The following is a 16,293-nucleotide window of genomic DNA, read 5'->3' as shown; positions in this document are numbered from 1 at the left end:
GAGGTTTCTTCTTCCCACACGTTGACCGTTCAATCCTTTATGGATTGACTATAAGTCCATAGTAACAAAGATAAATAAATAAATTTTTATAAGTTAGAATTATTTTAAAGACAAGTTAAAGAAATCTAGAAAGGATATTTAATATAGTTTATATATAAATTAATTTTAGTTTATGGAGAAGTTAATAAATAGAAGAAGAAAATATCAACTTAATATTTTCTAAACTAAAATTTAAGAAGCTAGTATTTAAAGAGAATAATATTCAATTTTTTAGATAATTTTTCTAATATATAAAAAAATTTTAACCCAAAAAGATGCTGATTTTTTTTTCTTATTAGGAGCCTTTCTAAACAAAACTAATCCTTGTAGAAAAAAAAACATTATATTCTTTAGATTTCACGATCAAATTTTACAGCATGCAACCAATGAAGGGGATCTAAGAGTCATTCTCATTAAGCGTTTATCAAAAGTCAAAATAAACACACCATGAGATTGTGTCCATATCGACAATATGAAAATGGTTATTATTTATTATTCATAATGCATGCCACTCGACAAAAATTATATTTATCACTCAAAGAAACATTGGTAGTACTTTTATATCCCTTTTCATAAATTAAATTCCACCTTATATCCCCCTCATTAATCATTACATTTTTGTGTTAAATAAACATTGGCAGAACCTTTTAGGAAAAACAGTTATTTTCGATAATATATATATATATATATATATATATATATATATATATATATATATATATATATATATATATTTATATATATGTATATTGTGTTCATGCTGGACACGTATTTCAACTTTAACTGATTTCTTAAAAAAATGCATTGTACCTAGTTTAAGAGAAAGTGTGTATAAAGCAGATTGAGTAGTTGGAGGTTCTGTTTTAACTGTGATGCACATGGTTTCCTTTGTGAGAACATCAGCAACAATAAGATCTTTATTACCCAGAGCATCATCTATCTCTAAAATCATGGATTCTTCTTCCAACGTGGGCACGGGAGGATCTCAGAGGCTTTTTACGCTGGCACAGCACCTTCGACAGTACAAGGCCCCTTCTTTCCCTGAAGATATTGTGGAGCAGCGGATTGAAGAAAGTGGTGGAAAGGTTGTTACGCAGGTGGGTTTTCCAGAAGCGGCAACCCCAGTTGGTCAAAACCCAGAAAAATTCAGACCCAAAAAAGCTGCTGTTTTGATTTGCCTCTTTGAAGGGGATGATGGGGATCTAAGAGTCATTCTCACTAAGCGTTCTTCCAAGCTCTCTACTCACTCGGGTCAGTCTAAACGAAGTTTCTATCGTTTTTCTTTTCATGGTGTTGAATTTTGTTTTAAAATAAATGTAATTTGGGTTATGGGGATTGAGGGTGAATTGTTTGTTTCATGTGTTGTTTTTACAGGTGAGGTGGCGTTGCCCGGTGGGAAAGCGGAGGAGGGGGATAAGGATGATGGGGACACTGCAAAAAGAGAGGCAAAGGAGGAAATTGGGTTGGACCCGGAACTTGTCAATGTTGTTACTGTTCTTCAACCATTCTTGTCTAAGGTATTGTGTGTTCTATTTGATACTTTTCACTAGCTTGAATTATTAGTGTAACTTTAGATGGATCTCTGTTCTCACTTGCTTCTGGGTGAAAGCAAAGTTGTGTGTTCAGCGTTTATTTATGATTAGGAATTTGTATGTTAAATTTGTAATTTACGTTATCTTTGTTTCATGAAATAGTTATGTGAAAGGACGATAAATTGAGGCTTAATGATTCATGAACGATCGTTTGATCTAAAAAAAACTCTGAAACTCAGTGACTTCTAATATCACACCAGGGTTTTTTCTACTAAATTTTGAATAAACTCAAATTCTCTATCCAGAAAAATGAAGTTCAGTTGAAGTATAGAGTATTTGTTAACGAATTGTGAGTTTTGTCTTTGTTGATCGTACACATAATGTACTGAGTAATGGATTTACACTAAGATAAATACCGTCAGTTAATATTTCGAGTGTTATTACCCAGAGTTGTGTCCATTGTTATATTAGGAATTTGTATCTGAAAAAGACAAACTGATGAGCTTTCTTTTTCAACTATCTAGTAAGGAATGTTACATTGAATGACTTGTTTTGGCTTTTTGTTTCTTCAACATTGAAGAAATTCGCAGACATATAGAGTGTCCTTACTTGTTACAGACTGCATGTATCATTGAAGTGAGTAAAGATTGTCAATGAATACACAGCTTCTACGTAAATGCTAAAAAAAAGTGGCTGACGGCCCTTCATTATCTTATTAGTTCTTAACTTATTGTTATTCTTTGATAGTTTGATGTGTAAAAGGATTGTATACTTATAAACATGAACAGAAGTGTATATATTTCCTATTAGACTGACACTGCAACATTAAAAATAAACTCTAACCATGTTTATCATCACATTTATGTTAATGTTTAAACTCCCATTGGATAGTCTATTTCATTTCACATGCGCTTCATATTATGGGTTGAATGGGAAATTTCCCTCCAGTACTTTTACTTGACACTGTTTTATTTGTAGCATCTTTTACGGGTAGTTCCCGTCATTGGCATACTTAATGACAAGAAAGCCTTCAAACCTGTTCTAAATCCAGCTGAAGTAGAAGCAGTATTTGATGCACCTTTGGAAATGTTTCTCAAGGTCTATGCTTGTTCTTTTCATTTTGATATCGTGTCATCTTCATTCTTTATATCACGTATCTGATGTCATCACTTTAACCAGGATGAAAATCGGAGGCAGGAGGAGAGGGAGTGGATGGGAGAGAAGTTTTTGTTGCATTTCTTTGACTATGGTGTCGGGCATAAAAAATACCTTATATGGGGTTTAACTGCTGGGATCTTGATTAGAGCTGCATCAGTTGTGTACCAACGGCCACCAGCTTTCGTAGAGCAGAATCCTAAATTCAAGGTTCCACAGAATGTATCAAACGATACTACATTACCTTGAATTCATTTTTTTTCTGTATCTTTGTACTTTACATCTGTTCTTAATAATGCAAAAGAAAAAATCACAGCAAAGTTCTGAAAACCATAGCAAGTGTTTACTAAGAAAGGAAGAAGGTCCATCGCATCGCTTGTTAATACATCATAAAGTTTAGAGACTTTTGGAGATTGAATCACTTAAAGTAGCGTCTAATAGTCCTAGATGCACTTAGTGACTAAAAATTTAGCAAAATACTACTTTATTCAAAACTAAAAAAAAGGAACTGCAATTTATTTATGAATGTTCGGTTCAGAAACTGATGGGAAGTACCATTCTCACTCGGTAGATTCCACGTTCGGAAGAAACTATAGATCCTCACACCGTACAACGCAAAAGACCTCGAGTTTCATTTATACTCGAGTTTCATTTATACACAAGATTTCTGAATCTCAGTGTTGTAATATTGCAAAAGTTACGTTGGTTTTACAACATTCATATTCTTTCATTAATTTACAACGTTAATATTTTTTTATTAATTAACAACAGTCAAATTTTTTAAGTGCCGCTTAAATTATCTATTGTCTTTTATTGCTTTTATTGTCTTTTATTAATTTTATTCTTTTTTAACTCTATAAATAGAGAGCTCTTCCCCTGTTCTAAAACACACCAAAAAAGCAATTTTCTCTATTTTCCTTTCTTTTTTTCCTCTTCTAAAATTATTTTGAAAAATTCTTTTGTATTCTGAAAGACTTGCACAATACACGCCTTAGAAAATATTGTTCGTGATTATGTAAGCTTTTATACAACATCTCGTTCGTGTTCATCCCCACAGAAAAGGCTAAAATGTAAAAAACTAAGTGGCAAAATATTGAAAAAACCCTAGAAAAGACAGACCGTGTTGTACCACGTTCAGCGGAAAACCGCATAAAATTTCTCCAGGACAAGTAAACCTGAATCTATCGATTCCAAGGGATCCTTTCGAAGACGGTGCCTCAAGCAGTTGGGAATGACAGTGGCAATATCCTCTACACTTACTTTGACACTCCCCTTGAGGGCAGCAAGAGCTTTTGCAGATCTGTTTATCACAATGTCTCCTCTTAATCCATCCACATTCAACTCTGCACAAACCTTGGAGATTTTTACCTTGAGATCACGGTCAATTTCAACAGAAGGAAGAAAACTCCTTGCTGAGGCAATTTGTTGCTGGAGCTTTTCTTGCTGAGCCTTGTAAGAGTGTCGAAATCCTTTTGGGTTTTTGTCAAAACAAGCTCTCTCCTCTACAATCTTCACCCTTAGCTCAGCATCCCTCACAGTCCCTACTTGAGCATGCATTCCAAACCTATCCAGCAGCTGTGGCCTAAGTTCTCCTTCTTCAGGGTTGCCTGAACCAATTAGGATAAACCTAGCGGGATGAGAGACTGATATGCCCTCTCTCTCAACCGTGTTCCAACCTGATGCAGCAGAATCCAATAATACATCAACTAAGTGATCATCCAAAAGGTTAACTTCATCAACATACAGAATTCCCCTATTAGCTTTGGCCAGAAGGCCTGGTTCAAAGGACTTTACACCCTCAGTGAGAGCCTTCTCAATGTCTATTGTCCCACACACTCTATCTTCTGTAGCTCCCAATGGCAAATCCACCATGTTGATTTTGGAGAAGACAACCTGAAGCTGCTCTCCTTTCAACACACGCTCTCTCACTTCAACACCCATGAATTCAGGATCTTCGGGGTCTGAATTATATGGGTCACCAGCAACAACCTTGATTTCAGGAAGCAAATCAACCAATGATCTAACAGTTGTTGACTTCCCTGTTCCCCTATCCCCCATGATCATTACACCTCCAATCTTGGGATCAATCACATTTAGGAGAAGACAAAGCTTCATTTCGTCCTGCCCCACTATAGCAGAAAATGGATACACTGGCCTCTGGCTTTCATTAAAAGAAATCTTCTGAGCCTGGATTAAGTTTACAGACTTGAGACGTCATCAAAACGGAAAACCAAAAAAAGGAACCACAGAGGTTAAAGGGCCAAATTTTATACACATAACCGTAAAGATTTTACATCAGCAACCAACTTTAAAGCACAGATACTTTCACTTGCTTCAGAGATAAATACTGATGAAATGTCCAACCCTTTACAGAAGTTATGAAAATCTAGTAGTATTTATAAGCATACAAGAATGTATAGCAAAGAAACATCAAATCACTGTCCCTTGAACAAAAAATAGAAATTGTCCATTTTATGGATAACTTCAAGAAAGAAATGAAATTGGTAATATACATATTTCTAGAAATGATTTATGATGTTAAGGATTTACAGATCTTATTCTGTTTGAGTAATGTCATTGTCCGAGAAGAATGTTCTTAATTTGGATTTACAAAATTGCAATTGTATATTTATTACACCTTACGAACTTTATAAATATATACACAAAGTAATTATTAAAAAAAAAATCAACATAAGTTACCTTACACGGCATTTCATGATGGAACGAAGACAAAAAAAAATAAAAATTATGCTTTTTTAATTAAGCTCATTTAAAAAGTTAATGATGAGGAGCAAAACGACTGAGTAAAACCTAACAGTGTTTGAAGATATTGAAGGCTACATAGAGTATAAACCCCATTGCCCTAACCTTTCCTTCATTTGAGATTTCTTCCCTTGTCCAACCACACCTTTTATGTGAAAATTCAATAGAAACATAGATACAATGGTCCAAAAACTATGTCCCCAATGTATGCTATGCTAACAATCACTCGAACAACACAAAATTTAGTTTCCTTGGAAGGGGAATACCCTGTTAAAAATTGTGGCTGTAGAATCGGAACATCCGTAACATACCTGTTCTGAAGCGTTAACTTGAGCGGCAACAGCACTCGCCACTGGGAACGGAGACCTTCCCTTGACGGCGAGAAACCCAAATCCTCCGTAAGACTTGGGCCCATATATCTGCACTGCAAAGCCACAAAAGAAAGAAGAGAAGCGTTAAAAATCACATCACAATCAGACGCAAAAACAAAGGTTGGGATATGTACCAGTGGTTTGGGAGAGCGAATTAGTGGGAAGGGATTGGAGAGAGTGGATTGAAGAATGAGGAAGGGCAATTGAAGAACTGCAAAAGGTGGAAGCCATTGTTTTGTTTGTATGCGCCTTCTTCTTCCTTTGTGTTGTGTTATTCACGTTGCTTAGCGGTTTGGCTTAACATGGAAGATTTCATTCACTGTTTTGGTCGTTTCTCTTTCTCGTTTCTCCTGCTTTCGTTATGCCACTCCATACTCTGTTGGTCACTTTTCATATCTAGCTTTTGTCCTATTCACAAAATATCAGGTCAATGCACCATTCCCTCATTAAAAATAATTCATAATAATATTTTTCAATAAAATTAAATATAAATTATTAACTATATATTTTATACCACAACCCGCATTCACTAACTAACTCAAGTGAAAATGTTTATTAACGTTGCTTTCGCCATGGGAAAAGTTTTACTCTCACTAAAGGATTATGGTTTAAATATTATATTGGTTCTCGTATTTTATTTGAAAATTTTAATTAGATTTTCAGATTTTAATTAATCATAATTGAACTTTATTTTTAATTTTAAAATGCGATGCAATTTAATTTTTTAGTAATGATGAAATTAATTTATATGTATTTTTTTTATTTTCTTTTAAATAGTTTTGCCATATGTCAAATAAGGATATTATCATGTGATAAAGATATGTGACATAAGATTTTAATTTTGATACGTAATATTTTTCTTAAAATTAAAAATTCACAAAATTTGATACATAGAAGTTAATGTTATTAGTGTAATATGGCACACAACTATATACAGCTGTCAACATTTAATAATATGATAGAACACTTACTAAAATAATAAAGTCAAACTTACAGTTATTACAAAAATAACTATAAAATTTTTTTCGAACTTTACAAGAGCTTTCTATAATATTATCGAACGTTCATTATATAACCGAACGGTTATGTTTACAAAACAAAATAGTGAACGGTCGGTTCACCAAAACTATCTATACTATATGACCGAACAATCATTTCTTATTCAGCAGGAGTCTCACCTTCCAGCTCCTGTTCCAAAGTAAGATCTTCCCCTTTTGCTCACATCCAACAAGGATGATCATTGCAATAGAAAACCGAACGACAACATGGATAAAAACAGAAAATAAGGGTAAGCTACTATAATTCAATTGAGCATGCATTCATACATGAAATAAAACTACAAATCATTACAGACTGAACGCTACAGCATACAAGAGCCAACGTAGATATCACACATAACTTGAATATCATAATTCACATACGACTGACACTTGACTTGACCATCCGGATTGTATGAATGCGTAGCTTGAGGCCGTTTGTGCACTCGGGTGGTGTACTAACTGGAAAACCATCCGCTGCCACCCGAGGTTAGTCCGTTATAACTCACCCAAGAACCTATGGGCTAGGACCTCCTACCATTCTCGCACAATGACTTACCCATTTCTGCTTGAGAACTGGTAATTATCAGAATATCAGGATGAACTCCGTGAATTTCACTGTCCGTATTCATACTTTACCACAACATTATCCTTACACTGAGACATTCCTCCTCGGAATTCTCTTCCACATTACTTGAAACATAAACTTTTGCTTGAATACCAATAATACTTCCCATACATAATAGATCATTGCTATAATAAGCAACCAGCACCAATCCATAACATCAACATTGAAAGATCAAACCACATTTCATATAAGAAGATCGAACGCTCAAATAACACCACCCTTAATTACAAACGAACGGAAAGGATCTAAACAACATACGAATATAACCGAACGTTTATTTAATAGATAGGACTTTGACATGAACCGAACACAACTTAAGAATAGAACACTCTAATTAAACCAAATACTTAATATAAGACCGAACCATATTTAACTATCCTCAATACTAGAACGAATGGTATTTCACTATCCTCAAAGTAATAACGAACGATATTCTACTATTCTCAAAACAAGAACGAACGCTATTTCACTATCTGAAAAAACCGAACGCTTAAAGCTTATACTGAACACTTATAATTACTCTTACAAACTATTCATCAAACCTAATACTTTTAAGGAAACCGAACGTTAATACAGTTTAGCTGAAATACACATAAACTGGTATCCGATCATAAATGAACGTATTTTAAGCCTAGTCCAAGTACGAAATCTACTAATAATAATAGATTAAAACATCTCTCTAATTAACTATGACATAAAATCATTATCTTTTGTATAATTCAAAAACAAAAGACATAGATAAAAAATAACTCAACAATAATCAAAAGAACAATGACAACTGAACAAAACTAGAGTTTCTAATTGTTTCTCTTCTACTTGTCTTAGGTCTTTTTATATAGAACTTTGTTGTGTTTAGATTCTAACTTTTCTATTGACAGAATCTCTTATCTAGTATTGTAATATTTTCCAAATAAATAACAAATTGGATCAATTTTTAGAACTATTTCATAGGTATTTTCTATTGATAATTTAAGATATAATTAACTTAATTATTTTATAAAATATCTATTAAATTATCAACAATTGAATTTTTCCTAATTTCTAATTTAGTCTTTCATTCATATAAATCCAAAATTGCAAAAAAACTCTAAAGATATTTTTCATTTTAGTCCATTTTGTTTGATCCACTTAAAATATTTTTACTGAACTTTGATTGTTTAACATGTTGACTGTCCAATTAGGGAGTACCATGTGACAACTCTCTCTTTCTTAAAATTACAATTTGAATGCTACTTCAGGTGGTTGCAGAGGCATTTTGGATTGTGCGTGGGTGAAGATGCAAATATAGGTTGGTGATGGAAGCACGATGACGGCTTGCACAAAGGAGTTTGGGGCTTGTGATTGTGACTATTTTTGTTTTATGGTGGTGTGATTTTGGTGTAAGATGTTTCATTTACGTTGAAGGTTTAGGGAGCTATAATTGAGCAATTCTTCTTCATCGATAAAGGTGTTAGGTGAACGCGACTGACGTGAGTGGTTCGTGGTCTTACGGTGGACGTCAATCTATGCATGGCTTCAATGGAATGGTTCATGGTTGCTATTCTAGAATTAATGCATGTTAAATCAAATTTTTATGGATCAAGATCATCTAGTAAGCTTTTACTTTATAGTTAAAAAATCATATGTTCTTATCTAATTCAATAAACATAGTAAAGAGTACGACTCAATAAAACCTTTAAAACCTCTTCCATTCATTATGGAAGACCTCAAACATACATCTATTTTTCGCCATATTTACATATTATAACTAAATCTTGGTAATTTAGTATGTATATTATTATTTATCATTCTTTTACTATTTATTATACTATTATTATACTTTCTAAATAAGTATTATTTTAATGGGAACATAGACTTGAAGTCCATATTGATCTTATAAATACAACTAGGATTCCCTAAAGAATACTCACTCTAAACACTCTATCATAAACACTGATACACTCAATCATACAAAGATTTTAACTCTCTAACTGACTTAAACGAACGTAAGAGAATATTTTACAAGTAGATCTTCCCCTCTTAACAACAAGGAAGCTCTTTCCAAACAAAAGAAGCTATCAAACTATTATTATGATCTTACCACCTATCCACAAGTCCACACTCAAGATCCAAGTAAAATCACCATCTATTACCGAAGTTTACTCACTTCAACTATATTAGGCCACCATTAAGTATATCAAGTTTATAACAATATATGTTGAATAACTAATATTAATAAATAAATAATATTTTAACCTGTAATATCGATGAGGCGTACAAATTTAAAACAGCTCAATGCATAAGGTAAGGTCACGCAATATTATTCACTGAAAAGGAATTATATAACTCCTATATATCAGACATTCAATTAACACTATTTCTTTCTTCCTTCCTTCCTACCATACCATATCATCTGTTATACCTACACTTTTCCTCTCTTAGCATCACGTGTTTTGGCTGAAAAATTCTCAACTAAACACACATTCAGAGGTAGATCCAATATCGATGTCCATCTAAGAGTCACAGAGAATATCCTTTGATGATCCACGTTAATAGTTATAAAAACAGAGAATGTCCTTTGATAGATTCAAAAGACAAAGATTGTATTGTACAGAAACTATGCAGATTCTAGCAGCCAAGCTAATGTCCTCAAAAAGTTAATCGAATAAAATTTATACCCTAGTGCCCCCTCCCCACCTCCCCCAACACGAGTTATGATTTTTCTTTTTATGTTGTCACCAAAAGATATGCTAGGCCTTTCAGGTATTCAACAATCTCTGATCCACCAAGCTTTGAACTTCCATATACTCTATCAACAAATGTGATTGGAACCTATACACAATTGAATTTTATGTCAGCTATGCAACAGGGTGATACACATTGAACAAGATAAGTATTTGGAAAGGTGAGAGGTGTAGCAACAACAATAAGGAGGGGATGGGTTGAATGCTAAATTGCTGAAGCACAGTATTAAAACACAGCCTAATCAACTAGCATTCAAATTTCCCATAAGAATTAGATGAATAAATAGATTCAACTACTAAAGTTTAGAACACCATAAAAATTTTATCCAATCAAACGCATATAAATTTCACTGTAATCAACAAAAGTTCCAGAGATATAAAGGCAGCAAAATGGTCGAAGGTATATGGTTTCCTAAACTATTTGATCAGTTTTCCATTTCAATTTTCAAGCAGTTTATGTGTATGCTTATCACTCACATTTTCAATGTGAATATCAAACAAATCTTTCGTGATTAGTTACATGTGTAATAGATTCAATATGCAGAGCTAGCATGTTTACATGGAAAAGGCATGCTGATTGCCACAACATACAAGCATGGATAGTGTCTTGTAGATCTGGTAAAGGGTGTTCCTTAGTAGTTTGGTTGTGGCTGAATATGTGTCATCTAAGAGAAGTACAAAAACTAGAGGTGGTACATTTATGACTAGGTGTGAACTTCTCATCAAAATTTAACAAAGTCCTTGAACTTGACATTCTAGCAACTGGGCTAGGGTGAGGTGTTTCAGGGGTAGGGTGGGAGAGAGAGTAGGTAGTGCGTGACTACGGGTTATGGGTGGTGAAGTATTCTAGGTAGAGGTAGTGTGTGTGAATGGCCGAAAAAGTTTGTCTTTAGAGTTGTGAATCTTATCTTTAACCAATTTAGCAAGGCTGATGGCTTGTGAAATAGAATAAGGTAGAGTATGGTTATTTCACAAGTATCTGGAGAAAGAAACAAAAAAAATAATAATTAAGAACAATGTCCTAGGAGAGGCCAATAGTACAATTGCAAAGTTTTCAAAACATACTTGATAATCTGTAACTAACCCGGCTTGGTGTAACTTGAATAGTTTTGCCTAGTGATTGGTGTAGGAGGATGGACCAAAACAGAGGGAGCCTGTAAAGGACACCCAATCTATAAGGAAGTTGCTTTGGTGCATCAATTTAAACCAACTCAGGGCATCATCCTTCATATGGGAAGCCACCATGGATAGACATTGTTCACGAGGGATTTGGTAGAAGGCAACGTATTGGTCTGCCCGAAAATGTCAGTCTAAGGGGTCAGATCCTTCCGAAAGAATGACCTGGTGTTTGGGTGGCCTAGGTGGCAGATTTGAAACTGGGGGAGGTGGTCAGAGATAGGTGAGCTTCAATGGACATTGTGGTGGCATGTTGGTAAGTCTGGCCCAAGTGGGTTATGAAATAGGGAAGAGATGTTGATGTTTGGCCCGTGACCTAGGGAGTCATCCATTAGAGCGGTGAAATATGAGCATGTGAACTCAAGGGTAAAGTAAGGGGTGGGGACAACGATGAAACCTGGTCAATGAGGATGGTAAAGGATGGGGTGCAAGCTCTCATGTTTGGGTTCCATTTCAATTTCACGATTGTCTTGTGACTCCATGTGGGTTTGAATGGCAGAGAGGCAGTCCTGAATAGCATGAAGGATTTCACCCGGGTCTTTGGTGGGTGGTTTGGGAGGCATGGAGGCAGCAATGAAAATACCAAATGCTCTAGGCCTTTGTTATGGCTACACTAAGGCACTTGAGACAAGGAAAGAAAAACTAGTAAGTAAAAAGCTTCTCAAGTCATTCAATGAAAATGTAGACCTAAATAGTGTTTGTTGGGTTCTCCAGGAGGCCCTTGTTAAAATGCTTAAAACTGAAAGAAATGAAAAAGGGATACTGTTTGCATTTGGGCCGGTTCTTAGATGAAAATCCTTCATCCAATAGGGTTTGTTGCATTGTGTCTTGTGGACCTGGCATTTGCTATATCGTAACACAATGCAACTACATATCTAACCCAAGATCTATAAAGTCAACACAACAACCAGGTTAATATTGATTATAAGAATCAAGAATTGAGAAACCATACCTCTTCAATATGGTATCCTTTTCTGGATGCTCGTACAATCATTTCCATTTGAAAGACATATCCTTTACTAACACAGCAACTAATGATATCTTCAAGCACTGATTTCCGATAAAGTCTACAAAGAACAATGATACATCACTCTCAAACCAGGGAACAGAGGAGCAAATGAAACTCATGAAATTGCAAATACCAATTATCAAGCTTTATACCTAAAAGATCCAGTCAAATCTGAGACACCAGGCCATAAAAGTGTTTGTGCAAGAACATTTGCTCCCCTGCTAGTTAGTTTGCGCATAAGATTCCATCCATGCACACCACCACCTTTAACATAACGAGTCCCTGTAACTATATCAGCACCAGTCTCCAACTGCTTGCTGAAATGCAGAAAAGAAGGATTAAATTGTGCCAGGTAATAAGGAAACAAGAAAGAAATTACTAGAAGCTTTCTTTACCTAATGAAAGCTGGCAAATATTTTGGCTGCAAAAGAAATGAATAGATCAGAAAGGAAAAATAAATAAGAGAGAAATTATTCCGCAACTAATAAATTCTCCAAACTAAAAATCTTATAAAGAATTTCATCCAGACCTTGATTTTTTAAACTTAAAGCCTGTTTGTTTCTGGATGGAAAGTGCTTTGTGCTTGATTAAGTGCCATTTGTTTTAATGTTAAGTATACTTGACTTTGAACCATTGAACATAATTTATATTACGTACCCAAATTAAACTCAACCACAAATTTTACATTGAAACATGGGCAATGCACGAGAATCACAGTCGTATAGTAAAACAAACAGGTATACAGTTATTATTAATAAATTCAAACTATCCTCAACATTTGATTAATAAAACTTACATGGTGTGACAGATCAGCATCCATGATGACAACAAAATTTCCAGATGCATGCTTCATGCCATGAATATAAGCAGTTCCTGCAGATTAATTACATCAAACGCTAATTTATCATAAAACATTTGGTACAAGTGTCAGGAACATACCTAAACCCAGCTTCCTAGGCCGTGCTCTTAACAACTGGAACCACAGGAATAAACATGGTTACTCTAAATAATATCCCAAAAATAGAATAAATCATGGATGACTAACTGTGTTTATATCAAAATCAAATTTGTAAAAGTCACTGCTTACGATTCGATCTTCTCCATAAACTTGCTGCAGTTGTTTTACGACATCCTGAGTACCATCAGGACTCCCATCATCCACGATGATAATTTCAAAATCAGCCTCCCTAAATTAAGAAACAAAAGGTATTCACATTGATGATTAATCATATATTCAGATGGCATAAACAAAAAATTTGCCAAGAAAAAAGGCATTTTCTTGCTAAAATTTTGTGTTTCGGATAAGCCATATATTACAGAATAATTACTATTTTTTTTTTTTTGCATTCTACGTATAGACATGCTTATAATGCCCAAATCATAAAATACTTGCTCAGAATTCCGTTTACAAATGATATGATTTATATATACACTAATAGAGAAGAAAAAACAATTAAAAGGGAGCAGATATAATCATGAGATGGAGAATTTACCGAAGGTGCTTGAAGATTAGGTAAACAATGAGACCAATGTTGAGACGCTCATTATATGTAGGAACAATTATACTGTACTTGTTCTTTTGCTTCTGATGTTGCCCATCCATTCCAATCACAACTTGTACCGAATTCAATCAATGCAGTGAATTCAACCTACTAACACAAAGAATATGAGATACAGAACAATCAGCATATTTATGCGTAGAAATAAAAGGTTGTTTTATAATGTTTTGGAGAAGAAGTATTCATCAGATTGTTGGAAGAAGCATATTGGAATGTCAATTGATAAAATCAACGATCTAATGGGATGTGATGAAAATTAGTTACAGGTGTTTAACAACATCCATAACGCGGTCGGAAAAGGAATAATTGAATCAAAAGGCCATCTCAGTAAATTTAAACTATAAATAAATCGCCACGCCTTAGTACAGAGACAGAAATGCCAAGAACGGCTTTGAAATTCGTCGAAACGAACAGAAATTGCATAAGGCTCATCTTTTTCGAGAAGATCCAAAATCTCAGTGGCAGAAGAAGAAACCAATTTAAAACCAAGTAAACGATTTTCTCGATGACTGGCACTAACAAGAACAGACTCCTTCACGGTATAATTGTGATCAAAGAAAGATAAAGCGAAAGTGAAATGGATGAACTAACCTAACGACGGCACAGAACAAAACTTCACGAGGGGCAGCAGCTTCAGGCGACGGCGTTCCACGAATCAAAGGGAACGAAGCAGCGTGTCAACTACAACAAACTTTTTATTTGTGTTTAAATTATAATTTTAATAGTATTTTTAAAAGAAAAATATATATTTTATAAAACAAAAAGTTATATTTCTTCTCCTTCTTCGTATTGTCATGGTATTAAAATGGTAAAAGAAACACTTCTTTCTCAAATAAAACATAGAAGATATAATTATTGTTCGATTATAACACATTGTTATTAACTTTTTTTATTGCAAAAATATTCGCTTAAATATTATTTTTTAGTTATAAATTAATAGATCTGATAAAAGAACTAACATATAAAAATGTAAAGTTTCTATATTAAAAAAAAATATTTTTAGAAAATTGAATTTATGTTGAAAAACAAAATAAAGTTATTATATTTATGCAATTGTGTCTATAATGTGATCTTAACTTAATAGATTTGTATTAGAAATAACAAAAATTAATTAAAATGAAAATATTTTGTATAGTTATACATGACTATGAAATTTAGCTTTAAATATCACTGGAAAGTGTCATTTAACTAGATATGATACGTGTTAAATGAAAAATGAAAGAGATTTAACTAATAAATTGAAAATTTGACGATTCCAGAAACAGTTTATTGTTAATTGGTAAGTTTCAAAAAAAATTTAAAAGAGCTTGAGAAAAAATTTATTCAACAGAAAGAGTAAGTGTTGTTTATCACTTTAAAAAATGTTTTGTAAGTGATTAATCCAATAATGATGTTATTTTATTATAAGACATTGATATTGTTTCGTATGAATATCATTATCGTGGTCTTGTATGATATACTAGTCTTTCAAGTTTGACTATAGACTGAGAGTCAATGTTTTAAAAAGAAAAAATGTCACTTTTTTTTATAGTTTTTGTTTTTTTATCTTAAGCTTATTGATTGTCCTAGTATGGTAGTTCTTCAGTGGAATATAGGGAAACAAAATATTCACATTGAAAGTTAGTTAATAATGAAGGTTGTTTTATTAAGATGACAGGTTATTTTATTAAGATTAAGAAGAGATATTATGAAATTATAAGATTTAATGACTTGGAGCAAGGGATTGATGACAATTGGTCATTTTATATAAATTTATAAGTAAGTTTTTCTTTTGTTACGGGATCATGTTTATTTGACCCTAACTAAGAATAGTGAATCATTTTTATTTAATTATGACTTCATGGTTTATTTCCTTAGGGTCTTCAAGTGGGTCTTGAGTAAGGGAGGAGCTAACGAGGAGGGTTGAAAGTTCATCTATTCAAGAATTTTTTCATAATAGGCCAAGTGGTTATGATAGGGTGATGTCTTGGCTACTCAATTTTTATTGAATACGTTTGCTCATGATTAGGAGATATGTTACGAGTCATGCTTTTAATAGAGAAGATTTATTCTTAGTAGTCACCATGTATAATACTCTTAATAGAGAATATATTATGTGCCATACTCTTTATGGAAATAATTTTATACTGGTTTCCAAAATAAAGTATTAAAGATTTGCTTTTACAATTTGAAAACATTTTTATAATTACTTAAATTTATAAGTAGATGTGTCTCTTCTCCATTTAAATTGACCTTTGAATTTAAATAAAGTATGTTGTTAATTTTGTATTACACTACTCAACTTAGATCACAAACTTAAAA

General features: G+C 33.5%; 3 protein-coding genes across 4 annotated transcripts; 1 reads left to right on the top strand and 2 right to left on the bottom strand.

Annotated features, from left to right (window-relative positions):
• Window positions 1-838: 838 nt before the first annotated feature.
• LOC124830573 (nudix hydrolase 15, mitochondrial-like) lies at window positions 839-3,059 on the top strand. Its single transcript, XM_047304331.2, has 4 exons — window positions 839-1,290; window positions 1,414-1,556; window positions 2,550-2,669; window positions 2,751-3,059. The coding sequence occupies exons 1-4, from the start codon at window positions 912-914 to the stop codon at window positions 2,973-2,975; spliced, it is 867 nt and encodes a 288-aa protein (XP_047160287.1). The 5' UTR covers window positions 839-911; the 3' UTR covers window positions 2,976-3,059.
• A 658-nt stretch (window positions 3,060-3,717) lies between these two features.
• Window positions 3,718-6,237, bottom strand: LOC124830572 (magnesium-chelatase subunit ChlI, chloroplastic-like). Its single transcript, XM_047304329.2, has 3 exons — window positions 5,995-6,237; window positions 5,801-5,913; window positions 3,718-4,913 (listed from the first exon to the last, which is right to left on the bottom strand). The coding sequence occupies exons 1-3, from the start codon at window positions 6,089-6,091 to the stop codon at window positions 3,861-3,863; spliced, it is 1,263 nt and encodes a 420-aa protein (XP_047160285.1). The 5' UTR covers window positions 6,092-6,237; the 3' UTR covers window positions 3,718-3,860.
• A 3,787-nt stretch (window positions 6,238-10,024) lies between these two features.
• DPMS1 (Nucleotide-diphospho-sugar transferases superfamily protein) lies at window positions 10,025-14,724 on the bottom strand. 2 transcript variants are annotated; one of them, XM_047304328.2, is made up of 9 exons: window positions 14,584-14,724; window positions 13,927-14,082; window positions 13,521-13,620; window positions 13,373-13,406; window positions 13,230-13,306; window positions 12,829-12,854; window positions 12,586-12,750; window positions 12,377-12,491; window positions 10,025-10,336 (listed from the first exon to the last, which is right to left on the bottom strand). In XM_047304328.2, the coding sequence occupies exons 2-9, from the start codon at window positions 14,034-14,036 to the stop codon at window positions 10,232-10,234; spliced, it is 732 nt and encodes a 243-aa protein (XP_047160284.1). In that variant the 5' UTR covers window positions 14,037-14,082; window positions 14,584-14,724; the 3' UTR covers window positions 10,025-10,231. The 2 variants fall into 2 exon arrangements, with proteins under 2 accessions (XP_047160284.1, XP_047160283.1); XM_047304327.2 differs by having other exon boundaries at window positions 13,927-14,085; window positions 14,584-14,688.
• Window positions 14,725-16,293: the final 1,569 nt, after the last annotated feature.

The sequence above is a fragment of the Vigna umbellata genome, chromosome 1 (genome assembly GCF_029865625.1).
Source record: "Vigna umbellata cultivar VRB3 chromosome 1, Vumbellata_1.0, whole genome shotgun sequence".
Lineage (NCBI taxonomy): Eukaryota > Viridiplantae > Streptophyta > Magnoliopsida > Fabales > Fabaceae > Vigna > Vigna umbellata.
This window is presented reverse-complemented; position numbering and strand designations above follow the sequence as displayed.

Coding starts and splice junctions, on each gene's coding strand:
- LOC124830572 (XM_047304329.2), bottom strand. CDS start 6,091: ATGGCTTCCACCTTTTGCAGTTCTTCAATTGCCCTTCCTCATTCTTCA. Junction 5,914..5,994: donor TTCGCTCTCCCAAACCACTG/GTACATATCCCA, acceptor GTGGCTTTGCAG/TGCAGATATATGGGCCCAAG. Junction 4,914..5,800: donor AAGTTAACGCTTCAGAACAG/GTATGTTACGGA, acceptor AACTTAATCCAG/GCTCAGAAGATTTCTTTTAA.
- LOC124830573 (XM_047304331.2), top strand. CDS start 912: ATGCACATGGTTTCCTTTGTGAGAACATCAGCAACAATAAGATCTTTA. Junction 1,557..2,549: donor TTCAACCATTCTTGTCTAAG/GTATTGTGTGTT, acceptor TTTTATTTGTAG/CATCTTTTACGGGTAGTTCC. Junction 2,670..2,750: donor CTTTGGAAATGTTTCTCAAG/GTCTATGCTTGT, acceptor CACTTTAACCAG/GATGAAAATCGGAGGCAGGA.
- DPMS1 (XM_047304328.2), bottom strand. CDS start 14,036: ATGGATGGGCAACATCAGAAGCAAAAGAACAAGTACAGTATAATTGTT. Junction 12,492..12,585: donor GATTTGACTGGATCTTTTAG/GTATAAAGCTTG, acceptor TGTTCTTTGTAG/ACTTTATCGGAAATCAGTGC. Junction 10,337..12,376: donor AAGGATACCATATTGAAGAG/GTATGGTTTCTC, acceptor AATTGTGTATAG/GTTCCAATCACATTTGTTGA.